Here is a 13,345-nt window from a genome sequence, read left to right on the forward strand (position 1 = left end):
TCAGCTCAGGTCATGATCTCATGGTTCGTGGGTTTGAGCCCCGCATCAGGCTCTGTGCTGACTGCCAGCTCAGAGCCTAGAGCCTGTTTCAGATTCTGTGTCTCCCTCTCTCTCTCTGACCCACGCCTGCTCAGACTGTCTCTCTCTATCTCTCAGAAATAAAACACTAAAAAATTAAAAAAATAAATAAAATTGTATGATTCTCAAGGCCAATGATCCTTATAATGAAAGTTTGTGATGAACCAAATGAAATGAAACATATCTGACAATTCTTCAGTGATACACCTTATCTTATTTTTTAAAAAGTTTCAGTAGGTTTTTTTTTTTTTAATTGAAGTCAGTTTCTTTACTTCATGTATAAGTTGCCGAAACATTAAGAATAGGCTAAAATTACTTAATAATAAAATGTAAAGAATATATAAGACACAGGTGGTCATGAAAATACTGAAATATTAAATAGAAAATTAGTTCAGATTTTATGAAATCTTTTTTGAAAAAAAGACATTGGAGATTTGAAGATTTTATTTCAAAACATTTCATGATGGGAATAGGAATGACAACCACTCTTGGTTGGTAAAGTGGTAATGAGAAGATAAATACACAATTGAACTTATCAGTGGTAAATGTGCATCTTCAACAAACGTAATTTAAATTTTAGACAGATAACACAATACTCTAGGAATACATTTAACAAATAGTTTTATATATACTAACAGGATGAAAAATGGGTTTCTCGAGTTCTCTCAGGAGTCTAACTAAAATCTAAGTCTGCCTAGCAGTGAGTTCCATGCTTGATTTCAAAACTCTGCTAATGTTACAGAAGTTATAATAATGATTAACCATTTTACCAAGAAAGGAAAAATTGTTTTTCAGTTAATTGTATTTTTTATTAATACTGAAATAATATGTAAAATTTTTGTGTTATGCTGTCATAGCTCAAACATATACAAAGTTATTTTTATCTAAAATGTAAATTATAAAACTTTTAAAATATTTTCCCTTTATAATAAAGTTCTGTTTTTGTTTAATCATAGACAAAAGGTTCTCAAACCATGACACCTTCTGGCTCCCAGAAAAAAGTGAAGAGAACTCTGCCAAACCCACCTCCCGAGGAGACCTCCACAGGCACTCAGTCAGCCTACAGCTCAATGGGGACAGTTTCCAGGAGAAGGATGTGCAGAACCAATACAATGGCCCGGGCCAAGATTCTCCAGGATATAGACAGAGAGCTTGATCTTGTAGAGAGGGAATCTGCAAAGCTTAGAAAGAAACAAGCAGAACTTGATGAGGAAGAAAAGGAGATCGATGCCAAGTTACGGTACCTGGAAATGGGAATTAACAGGAGGAAAGAGGCATTATTAAAGGAGAGAGAAAAGAGAGAGCGTGCCTACCTCCAGGGAGTAGCTGAGGATCGGGATTACATGTCTGACAGTGAGGTAAGCAGCACCCGACCCCCCAGAATAGAAAGTCAGCATGGCATAGAGCGACCAAGAACTGCTCCCCAAACTGAATTTAGCCAGTTTATACCACCGCAAACCCAAACAGAATCTCAACTAGTTCCTCCTACAAGTCCTTATACACAATACCAGTACTCTTCCCCTGCTCTTCCTACCCAGGCACCCACCCCATATACCCAACAGTCCCATTTTCAGCAACAGACTCTGTACCATCAGCAAGTTTCACCTTACCAGACTCAACCAACATTTCAAGCTGTGGCAACAATGTCCTTCACACCTCAAGCTCAACCTACACCAACCCCACAACCTTCTTACCAGTTACCGTCACAGATGATGGTGATACAACAAAAGCCACGGCAAACTACATTATATTTGGAGCCCAAGATAACTTCAAACTATGAGGTAATTCGCAACCAACCCCTGATGATAGCACCTGTTTCTACTGATAATACATATGCTGTTTCCCATCTTGGGAGTAAGTACAATAGCTTAGACTTGAGAATAGGCTTGGAGGAAAGAAGTAGTATGGCAAGCAGTCCAATATCAAGTATATCTGCAGATTCTTTCTATGCAGATATCGACCATCATACTCCACGAAATTATGTCCTAATTGATGACATTGGGGAGATTACCAAAGGAACAGCAGCATTAAGCACTGCATTTAGCCTTCATGAAAAGGATCTGTCAAAAACAGACCGTCTTCTTCGATCCACTGAAACTCGAAGGTCTCAAGAAGTGACGGATTTCCTAGCACCTTTACAGACTTCCTCCAGGTTGCATAGTTATGTGAAAGCAGAGGAAGACCCCATGGAGGATCCTTATGAGTTAAAGCTTCTGAAACAACAGATTAAGCAAGAATTCCGTAGAGGAGCAGAGAGCTTAGATCACCTTGCTGGTCTTTCCCATTACTACCATGCGGATACTGGCTATAGACATTTTCCAAAATCTGAAAAGTACAGCATTAGTAGACTCACACTTGAAAAGCAAGCAGCAAAACAACTACCAGCAGCAATACTTTATCAAAAGCAGTCAAAGCATAAGAAATCACTAATTGATCCTAAAATGTCAAAATTTTCACCCATTCAAGAAAGTAGAGACCTTGAACCTGACTATTCAAGCTATATAACTTCCAGCACTTCATCTATTGGTGGCATTTCTTCCAGAGCAAGGCTTCTTCAAGATGATATCACTTTTGGCCTCAGAAAAAATATTACGGACCAACAGAAATTTATGGGCTCATCTCTTGGCACAGGACTGGGCACATTAGGAAATACGCTACGTTCAGCTTTGCAGGATGAAGCAGACAAACCATACAGTAGTGGCAGCAGGTCCAGGCCTTCTTCCAGACCTTCGTCTGTCTATGGGCTTGATTTATCCATTAAGAGAGATTCTTCCAGCTCCTCCCTAAGACTGAAAGCTCAAGAGGCTGAAGCTCTAGATGTTTCCTTTAGTCATGCTTCATCTTCTGGCAGAACTAAGCCTACCAGTTTACCAATTAGCCAGAGTAGAGGAAGAATACCAATCGTGGCCCAGAATTCTGAAGAGGAAAGTCCACTCAGTCCTGTGGGCCAGCCAATGGGAATGGCCAGGGCTGCAGCTGGGCCCCTCCCACCAATATCTGCAGACACCAGGGATCAATTTGGGTCAAGTCATTCATTGCCTGAAGTTCAGCAACACATGAGAGAAGAATCACGAACTAGAGGCTATGACCGTGACATAGCGTTCATCATGGATGACTTCCAACATGCCATGTCAGACAGTGAAGGTAAATTGGGCCTCAAACTACCTTGTTACTCTCAAAACTCAAACTCTTATTTTTCTGCATGTTTAATTTTCCTGCTCCAAGGATGTATTCTACCTTTCTTAGTGCGTCTTTTGCATGTTTACTTCAATTTTATTTCTTGTAAATGGAAACTTGATCTTGTGTATAGATTTCCTAGCATGCTTTCCGTTATTTCTTTTTAGTTTATTATTTTAGTGTTGTTTCTTGATTGTTTGCTTGATTCGTTTGGTGTCCACTTTTCCGAAACCATTATTAAGTAATTGTGTCAATAAAATATGGTCATCCCTTAATTCCATAGTCGGAAAGTTTTTCATTGTATGTTTCTTTTAGTTTTTAAAAATGCATTTCTAAATACACTGGTCAGTTTCTTTCAGTTTGTAAAATTACTAAGCTTTAGGACCATTAAGTACTATTTTGCTAGATTTTGTAATATTGAAAAGTATTTGTGTTCTTCTTGTGATATTATTGTTTATTAATTCAGAGAATGTTCTCCTTTTGAGAATCTTTGGCTAAGGACCTGATAATAACATAATGTAAATTTTATAATTCTCCTTAAATAAAAGATTCATATTTTATTTCTCTCACTATGAATTTTGTAATTGACAAGTTTGTGCATTTTGCATTACATACTAGAAAACTTAGCAGTAAATATGATATTGACAATAAATAACCATAGCAGTATACAGGAAGCATTCTTTAGATTTAGGATAAAACATTTGTACACTACTTTTGTAACAAGGGAGGAGACTTACAGGAATACAAAGTGTCCTTTACATTGCCAAGAAGACTCATGACTTCTGGTTCTTTTTTTCTCCCTCCTCTATGGCTTACATTTGAACGTAGGTATGGTTTGAGTCTTGGAAGTAAAACATTTCTCATCAAATAAAAGCATTATTATTCATGTCTTTGAAGACTGTAGAGCACTAAGCTAACATGAACATCTTATATTTTAAACCTGAAATTTTCACCAAAGACTCACAGGAAAATATGTGTTCATGAAAAGAATTTTCTTTCTACTTCTGTATCTAGACACTGATAAGATTTTAGAAATTCAAATCTAGATTTGAATAAGATTAAGATAAATCACTGGATCTGAAAGTGGACAGACTCCTCTTAGTGATATTCCAACAGACTAGTTACTTTCTGGTTTATTTTCTTCCTTACAGGCTATTGGATTGACCATTTTTATTGATAATTATTCAATTAAATAAAGCACTCTTTGTATATTTTTTTATTTAGTCAATTGTTTGACTCTCTCTAGTTAAACAAGGGTTATGATATTATGTGAAAACAATTTCTTTCTCTACTTTTTTCACAAAACACATTTTACACACACTTTATGCATATAAAACAATTGCACAGAAGAATAAAAAAATCTTTAATAAACATATTGGTAAAATAACAAGATAAAACAAAAACTCCAACAGGTTTGTGGCATAACTAAACACCTAACGCTGTGTGTGTACATATATTTGAGAGGATTTGACAAGTTCATTTATTCATCATGGAGTTTTGTCAACATAGTACCAGACATATAGGTGTTTCTAGATATTCTAAAATGTGTTTGTTTACATACAACCCTAGAAAAATAACCAAATATTTTATTTCACATTTATATGTTTGGATGACATATAATCATCAAGGGCTGTATGAGAAATATTATTTTCCTAAATTAGATGATGAGATGGCATGCAGCACACAATATTATAAAATGTATAAAGATATCAAAGAAATAATTAAAATTTAATGTAAATGAAATTACACAATTAAACTAAAATGTATTTAAAAACAAGATAAGAAATGTAGTCATAAAGAACATGCTGATACAGAATTAGACAAAGGGCAGCTATAACAATTTGAATTACATATGTAACATTATGTGTATGAATTGTAGTGATTGTCCTTCAAAATTGAATGTTTTAAAACGTTAGTTATTTTCTTTGCTTTTTAAATCACATGAACATATTACTTTTCTTCTGGTAAAGTGATGCCAACTTTTCTTTTGAAATCTTGGATTCCTTGGGTAAGGGAAAAATTAGAAAATATTTTTCCTAATTACATAACTCATTTGTGAGCTAATGAAATATTAAGAACTCTTAAAATAAATTTTTGCCAAATATATGCTGTATCTGTAATTCAGTGATATGAATATCACTTTGAGAAGTGTTAACATTCTAACAGGTTATTTAGTATTGAGTAGACAAAAGCAAATTAATTGATTTTAAATTGCGTGCTCTCTCTGAATTCAGTTACACTCTAGGTTATAGATTTTAAGAATATTTTGTCAGATGTGTTTTATATGACTTTGGTTAACTTGAAATAGCTCCCTTGAGATAAAATCTAGAGAAGCATAATTTGCACTGCTTAGTATTTACAGCCTTAAGGTTGAAGTCCACAATTTGACGTGCATGCGCATGCGTGGTTGATTACCTACATCTAGAGCAGAATGTCTTTGCTTTGGAGCAGATTTAGAGGGAAGCTAAGCTAAAAACAATCAAGTATATTTATTTATACAAACACAAATATTTTCTTGAAAACATTCTTTCAAAGTATACTCCAAACCAAAAATAAATAATAAAGCATTAATAGTGTCTTTTAAAATTATTGTTTTAATCTGTGTGTAATACTGAATACAGTTGAACTATCCATATAACTGTTGCCTGTGGTTAATGCTAGACCCCCTAATAGCTCACTTTTAGTTTATATTTAAGATTTCAAGAAAATATCATTAGTTGAAAACAGGTATTTATCCTTAACAAATTATTTAAGCTAATAAAATATTTTCATAAAATTTAATTTTTTTAGTGCAGACCTACCATAGGAGATCACACAATTGGAGTTGTAAGCAACTAGCATTTATATCCAGTTTGCTATAAATTATGAAGAAGACATACAATTTAAAAATAGGTTCATTTACTCTGGTTCTACTTGATCGATCTATAAATTGCTATGCAAAGTATGACAGATATCCTTAGGTAACAAACTGTGGACAAAGTATGTAATCAGTAATAAAGTGACAAAATTTGGATCAGGTTGAGATTCTGTTTTATTTGTATAGACATAGCCAAGGAAACATGATTTAAAGGATTGTGTTTCAAATGCATTTGGCACAGTTACATATTCAAGTGAAATCATGTACTACATCATCCAAAATACTCATTTATTAAAATTAGCATAGATTTTTTTATGAGAAATTAAAAAAAGAAATAAATAGGGATAGTAAGAAGTAAGATAATACAGTGTTACTGTGGTTGGGGATAATCTAATGTTTAGAGACAGATGATTAAATTATAAGTTTGGTATTTGCTTATCAAATTTCTTTTATATTATTTTTTCATAAGTTAAGTTTTTTAGTATAAAGTTAGAACTATTAAAAACCTTAATAGATTATCAAAGAGATTGTGAGTAAAGGTTGTGTGACTATTAGTGAAGTTCAAGGGCCAAATTAATGGTTTTTAATGTGTGTATCATAATTAGGATATTTAACTTCTTTCTCTAGTTGATGATTAATTTTTCTATTTAATCACCTCCCAAACATCTGTTCAATTTTATGGTCTTTAGAAGACATTGTTTTAATGTTGAGGGAGGGGGAAAAAAGAAAAAGATAATATGAGCCTTATCCTCAAGCAGCTTAGAATCTCCTATTAGAGATCAGAAAAGCACGTATACAACCACACACCAGGTAGGTAACATTGGATTTCCTCAAAACGAAGACTGACTAAATTATGACACATCATCAGTCATCATACTTATTGAGGGAAAATGCTATGGTTAATCACAGGAGGTGACCACGGGACCCAGATCACAGGAGGTATGGAGGTGAGTAGTGGCATATATGCTTTCGGTTTGCCAATCCTACCAGCAAAGATAGAATGGAAATTGCCTGGGGAAAATAAGAAGTGTTGGGAAGTTTTGGAAGAGAGGACAATCAAGGATGCAGACAGAAAAAGAAAACTCTGATGAGTTAGGAGAACTCAAAAGTGTGGCATGGTGTGTGCTAGAATTTATAGAAAGCCTAAGTTTATAGCACCATCAACGAATCTTTCAGCACAAGAACTTGAGAAGGACTGCTCCGTCTGCCATTTAGGAAACAGCAATATATTTCCAGAGATCGTTTTACAAAGTAGGGATCTTTTTGCAAAGAATAAAACTTTATATGAAGTCAGATTCGGTATATTAGGGTGAATAGGATTTTTGGGCACCAAGTAATAGCTTTAAAAGACGTTGTAAGTACCAAGAACTGAATGGGCTGAAAAATTTTAAATAAGTGCGTCCTTAAATATGGTTGCATTTCAAAAACATTATTTTAAAATGTCAAATTTTACCTATAAGAGCAGTCAATCAACTCTTCAGTCAAATTCCTAAATCTATGACCGCATGGAAAATAATTATTTAATTTTAATAAAATATTATAAATATATTAGGCTACCACATGAGTATGGCACACATGTTCCTCACAGTAGTGCCCGGGATCCTCTTAGAAAAAATGTTTGGTGTATTTACTGAATGTCATAGAAATGTCATGTTTTCAAAAATACTCACTTGGTTTTCAAAGCCAGCAGCCACAAAGTAGTCGTTGATATAATAGTAGGAAAGTGAAAGAATCTTCTGTACTGAAGGAAGACATTTTCCTTAGATTTTAGTGATAGGTGGAGGTAGTGGGGGAGAGGTGAAGAGGTAGAAACTAAAGGGTTGAGGTTGAATAAAGTAACTTCTGAGGCATATTCACTTGTTCATTGATTCAGTCACTATTAAAATTTCTTCTCATTTAAAATTTAATTTTGTTTTATTTTTCTCTGAGAGATGTGTACATTATGTTTCTAAGTTATTCCATAGTACAAAATTTTTATCATCATATTGGAAATGATTTTTCTCATCCTATTGGGAGTTGTATTTGAAATGCATGAATAGTTAACAAGCCTGGAGCATGTTAGTACTTGAGAACATTTTCTGTCCTCTATCTGTATTAGCTGTGGTTGCAATGTTTGATATTTCCTTGGTCTCCAAAGCCTATCATCTGCGTCGTGAAGAAACAGATTGGTTTGACAAACCCAGGGAGTCTCGTTTGGAAAATGGACATGGTCTGGATCGCAAACTTCCAGAAAGACTGGTCCACTCTAGACCACTTAGTCAACATCAAGAGCAAGTAAGTGCTATATTGAGCAATCTCTTTTAGATTTATCCCCCACTGCCACAAATAATTAGTATCTCAATCAGTCAATCAAGCAATCATCCTAGAATGGTCTCAGTCTCATTTATCCTAAAATGTGTGGGACTTCTGTCAGTCAAGTGCATAAAAAAAAAAAAATGTTTTTAGTAACTTAAAGTACTAAGTACCTTGTGTATCATCCATACTGTCAACATTGCAGCATAGCCATAGCACTTCTTCTGGGCAATTTAAGTGATTCATTCCTCCAAAAGATAAGTAAATTTGTACATTCCCAACACTGTTTTACCAGGAGAATGCATGTAGCTCCTAAAGAGCTTACAGAATATTGGGTAAAGTAGATTTGGATAATTTCAGTGCTTTTTGGTAACAGTGTGTTCAGGTGTTAAGAAATACAGCAAATAAAGGAATGACCAAACCAAGTCAGCTGGGACAGGGGAGGCTTCACTTTGAGAAAGAGGAGAATTTATATTTTAGTCAATTATGAAGACATGTTATTTTTATATTGTCTATGTATTTTATCATCAGAAAAACTCATAAAGTAGATAATATCTATCTATAGGGGAAACTAAACATAGATACAATTAGATAAATATGTTACCAAAATCCCTGGTCATATTCACTTAAGAACAAATGAGGTGATTTTTGCATGCATTGTGAAAGACACTTAGAGATCAACTGTCGGATAAACTGAAGAAGATTCCTCTGGTAAGCCCAGTGGTTTTAAATCAATTGCCTTAAAGATCAGATATTTTCGGGCTGTGTACCCATAATCATTAAAATACCCACAGAAGAAATAGTTGATTTCATATACATTAATTCCCCAATCATCCTGTCTGATTAGTGACTCTCTGATATAGAAGACAATTATTTTGAACGGCAAAGGTAAGCCATATAAACTTACTGTAATTTAGTTCAATGTTTGTCACATTAAAGTATGAAAAAGATGACTTTGCACCTATAAGTACTATTGAAAAGATGATATCTATACTCAAATTTTCTTTCTCCCAAAGAAGTTTCAGTTTTCCTGGATAAATTTCTAGCTGCTAAATAGGATTTCTTTATCTCAAGATTTTGTTCTGTTTTGATTTTATATATCATATTTTCTAGAAATCTTGGAATTCTTCTATGCACAAACATTCTCTTTTAGTGTTTTTGATATCTTTAATAAGATTTTGGCTTAGCCCCCCCCCCTCCGCCCCCTTCCATTGGTAACCATGGGTGGGTAGATGGGTCATTCAGGATAAGGGGATTAAGGAACACACTAACTGTAAATGAGTAAACAAACAAACATCAAATAAAATATTTTGAAAAAAGATATTGGTTTAGGATTGTGTTTACCTCTATATACGTGTCCATACACTTTCATTTCTTTGTACTTCATTAAAATGTATCAGGGAATTGAAATATACTTTTCTTAACTTACCTTGTTATTATTAAAAATGTAAATATAGCTGTAGTTCAATCTCTTCAAATAGAACAGGCTAGAGAGCAAGAAAAATTAATATAATCATTCTGAACATGTTTATGAAGCATAAATTTACCTCTTTTTATCTACAGTTACTAGAATAATAAATCTGTCAGCTAAAAATAGCTTCCTTGAATATATTTCAGTATGAGGTTCTCTCATAATGACATACTTTTTAATCTTACCTGTCTCATTTGTTTCTTTGAAGTTTAGTATTTCCCACAAACTTACATCAGGTCAATAAAAACACAAATCCTTTAAAGAAACCTTAATAAAATGAAATATATAAACTACAGAGCTAGAAAATAACTTTCATACAATTATTTCCAGACACTGTTTCCATAGATGCTTAGAATGTCTTATCCAACTAATTTATTCAACCAATATTCTTGGAGGATACATTTTAACATAATCTGTGTCCAGCTCAAAAAATATTTTCTAAAATCCTATTGTATGTAGATGAAAAATTAATAACCTTGATTTTTAATTTTAATTTTCTATTACTAACATCTTCCCATTTGTGATTTTAATCCACTGAAGATGAGGACATAATGCATTCTGTGTAAACAAAATATATTTATAAACCAATATAATGCCAAAATTAAGCAGAGGGAGTATATTTAAGAATCATTTCATGAATTTCTTTCTGTTTTTTATAAGGAGGAAATGTAAGCATCCTTGTTAGAATTATTTTTAGGGAAATGTAATAAAGTAATGAGGTTTTTTTGTTAAAAGGTTTTTTTTATGTTTATAGGTTTATTACATTTTTGAAATTCGTTAATTTTGAAAGGGGGGGGGGGAGAGAGAGAAAACAAGAGAGGAAGACAGAGCATGGGCAGGGTAGGGACAGAGAGAAATGGAGAGAGAGAATCCCAAGCAGGCTCTGCACTGTCAACCCAAAGCCGGACATGGGGCTCAAGCTCATGAACCGTGAGATCATGACCTTAGCCAAAATCAAAAGTCAGACACTGAACTGACTTAGTCACCCAGCCACCTCAGTTGATTACATTTTTTATTTTGATGTCTAACATACAAATAAAAAACTACATATACAGTTACCAAAATTGCAAATATACAGAATTTTAAACTAGTTATAAAGTGCACAGCCATATAACCAACATACAGACTGAGAAAGGGAACATTGCCTGCCCCCCCCCACCACCTTGTGCCCCTTCCAGATTGTAATCTTCAACCTCTTCCAAAAAAGTAACAAATACGTAACAAAAGTGACAGATTTTGTGACACTGATTGCTTTGATTTCTTTATAGTTTTTTCTCAACAGAAGCTACACAGAAGACAACATATGCTTTGATTACATTTACATAAAGTTCAAAATTAATGTTTTTGTATTAATATTTATCTTCAAATACTCTTTGTCATTAACGTATCATAACTGTTTTTTGGTCTAGAGAGAGTAGCCAAATGGCATTCTCATTTTATTCACTTGTTTGCATCTCTATTCATAAAAAGGTAATATCGAGCTCTTGGTACTAATAAAGCTGAATGCCTGTATTTGGTAACTTATGCATATCAAGAATTTATACTCATAAAATACTCTGGAGGCAAAGGAATAAACCCAGACTGACTAACCAAACATTAATTTCTGGGGTTTGAAAATATCTTATGTAAAAATACAAGAGAAACCCAGAAAATTTTTTCTGAATATATATTAAACTCAAAATCATATTATTATATAAATATGTATTATATATATATACTTTGAAAGAAAACAAATATAGATTACCCTTCTTTACCTCATCTCAAAATAGGACCAGTGCCCTTCACAGGGTGAGTATAAAGGTCACCACTTCCTGTCTAGGGCCACATGCTTCCGTTTCCTGCACTAATACAGGTGTCTTCTGCAGTCGTCATGCAGCTGCAATATTGAGGTACATTAAACCCCTCTGAGAAGGCCACCCTGCCCTTATATTCTAGGCCTTTGGATGTCTCGTTTCCTCTCCCTGAGTCCTCTTCCTCTTCTCATCCATTGGCTAACTCTAGTCATCACTTAGGTCTCCATGTCATGCCCTTTCTTACAAGAAGACTTCTCTCACAGTGACCACACATCGGGGCAAGTGTTCTTCCTTTGCGCTCGCATAGTTTTGCAGGCATTATGTCACAGTCTCTGAGCTCCTCGAGAGCAGGGACCCCCGATTCCATACACCACAGGGCCTAGCACAGTACTTGGAACACAAGAAAGACGCTCTCTTCCCTGCATCTCGCATGCATGGGATTTAAGAGAGGGAAAGGATGAGTGTCTGTGTGAATAACAGATATGTTACCACAAGAGTTATCATTTCATAAGTTTGAAGGCTCAATTACTCGTGAGAATGCGTAGGAAGGAACAATAATCCTTTGGCTGGGAGGCATAAAAATGATAGTTCTTTCAGTGCAGAATCACCAAAAGACAGTGATATCAGAGACCAGACTCTGGGGGAGACAAGAGGTTCTGCCTAACATCTTACTCCTACTCCTGTTTGGCTGAAGCAACATGTACCCTGAAACCCCATCTGCTGGGGAACCCTTGACATTCACCTCCAATGCTTAGAGAAAAGCTAAGATTCAACTAGTTCATACATGGAAGGCAGATACCACTGCTTTCTACACATTTTTGGTCACATTGATCATAATTATGGTGGTTTAATGTTTCTGAGTTATTAAATGAGTTCATGATACTGTTACAGACAGTCTCTGAAACTGTCAGAGGTGCTATGAGATTTTCTGAAAGCAACATTTTATAGAAATGAAGATGCTAACATCCCTTCTACTAACATCATCATAGGTACAAATTAGAAGGTGATATTTGTTAGCTAATAAGACTCGGGGAAAATCTGGAAAAATCCTACTTCTCTCCTAGCTGTGCAACAAATGCTTTGAGATTATATCAAACTCTCACTGGTCTAGAGATTTGGAAAGAATAGCAAAAGGTGAAGATGTGTTTTCTTACGTTATTTTTGACCAAGTGGAAAAAGTGATTTTTTAAGATTGTTGTTAAATAAAACATGAAATTCAAGAAATTTAAAACAAAATGAAATCATACCAATTTTGATTACAGCAACAAACCAAAGTTCAGTTATATCTAGTTGCTGTAGAACTTTCGATGCACGTGGTTTATATTTTAATTAAAAAAATGAAGATATTTAAATGCAGATTAGGGGAGGGAGGAATTGGAGTGAGGGAAGGAAAGTAGAACAAGAAAGGATGAAGGGAGGGGAAGTAAGAAGAGCAGAGGAGAGAAACGAAGAGGGAAGAAGAAAGGAGAGGGAGGTAGACAGAGACTGGCAGCAAACAAGACAGAGAGAAAAAGGGAAAATGTATACACTCTTTTTTCCATCAAAATAAGGTTTTCTTTTTTTAATTTCTTATTTATTTGTTTATTTTGAGAGAGAGCGCTCATGCCAGCAGGGGGAGGGACAGAGAAAGAGGAGAGAGAGTCCCAAACAGGCTCCTTCTGTCTGCACAGAGCCCGA

The 13,345-nt window shown here is 34.6% G+C and overlaps 1 protein-coding gene across 1 annotated transcript in view; it reads left to right on the forward strand.

The window, feature by feature from the left end:
• PCLO (piccolo presynaptic cytomatrix protein) overlaps nucleotides 1–13,345 on the forward strand; it is a gene marked incomplete at its 3' end in the record, with an annotated part of 177,908 nt that overhangs the window by 72,580 nt on the left and 91,983 nt on the right. The window contains exons 6-7 of the mRNA XM_039224704.1: nucleotides 1,035–3,222; nucleotides 8,250–8,386. Of these exons, the coding sequence (XP_039080635.1) occupies nucleotides 1,035–3,222; nucleotides 8,250–8,386 (2,325 nt within the window). The remainder of the gene's footprint in view (nucleotides 1–1,034; nucleotides 3,223–8,249; nucleotides 8,387–13,345) is intronic.

The sequence above is a fragment of the Hyaena hyaena genome, unplaced genomic scaffold, assembly GCF_003009895.1.
Source record: "Hyaena hyaena isolate Hyena2069 unplaced genomic scaffold, ASM300989v1 scaffold_1722, whole genome shotgun sequence".
Taxonomy (NCBI): domain Eukaryota; kingdom Metazoa; phylum Chordata; class Mammalia; order Carnivora; family Hyaenidae; genus Hyaena; species Hyaena hyaena.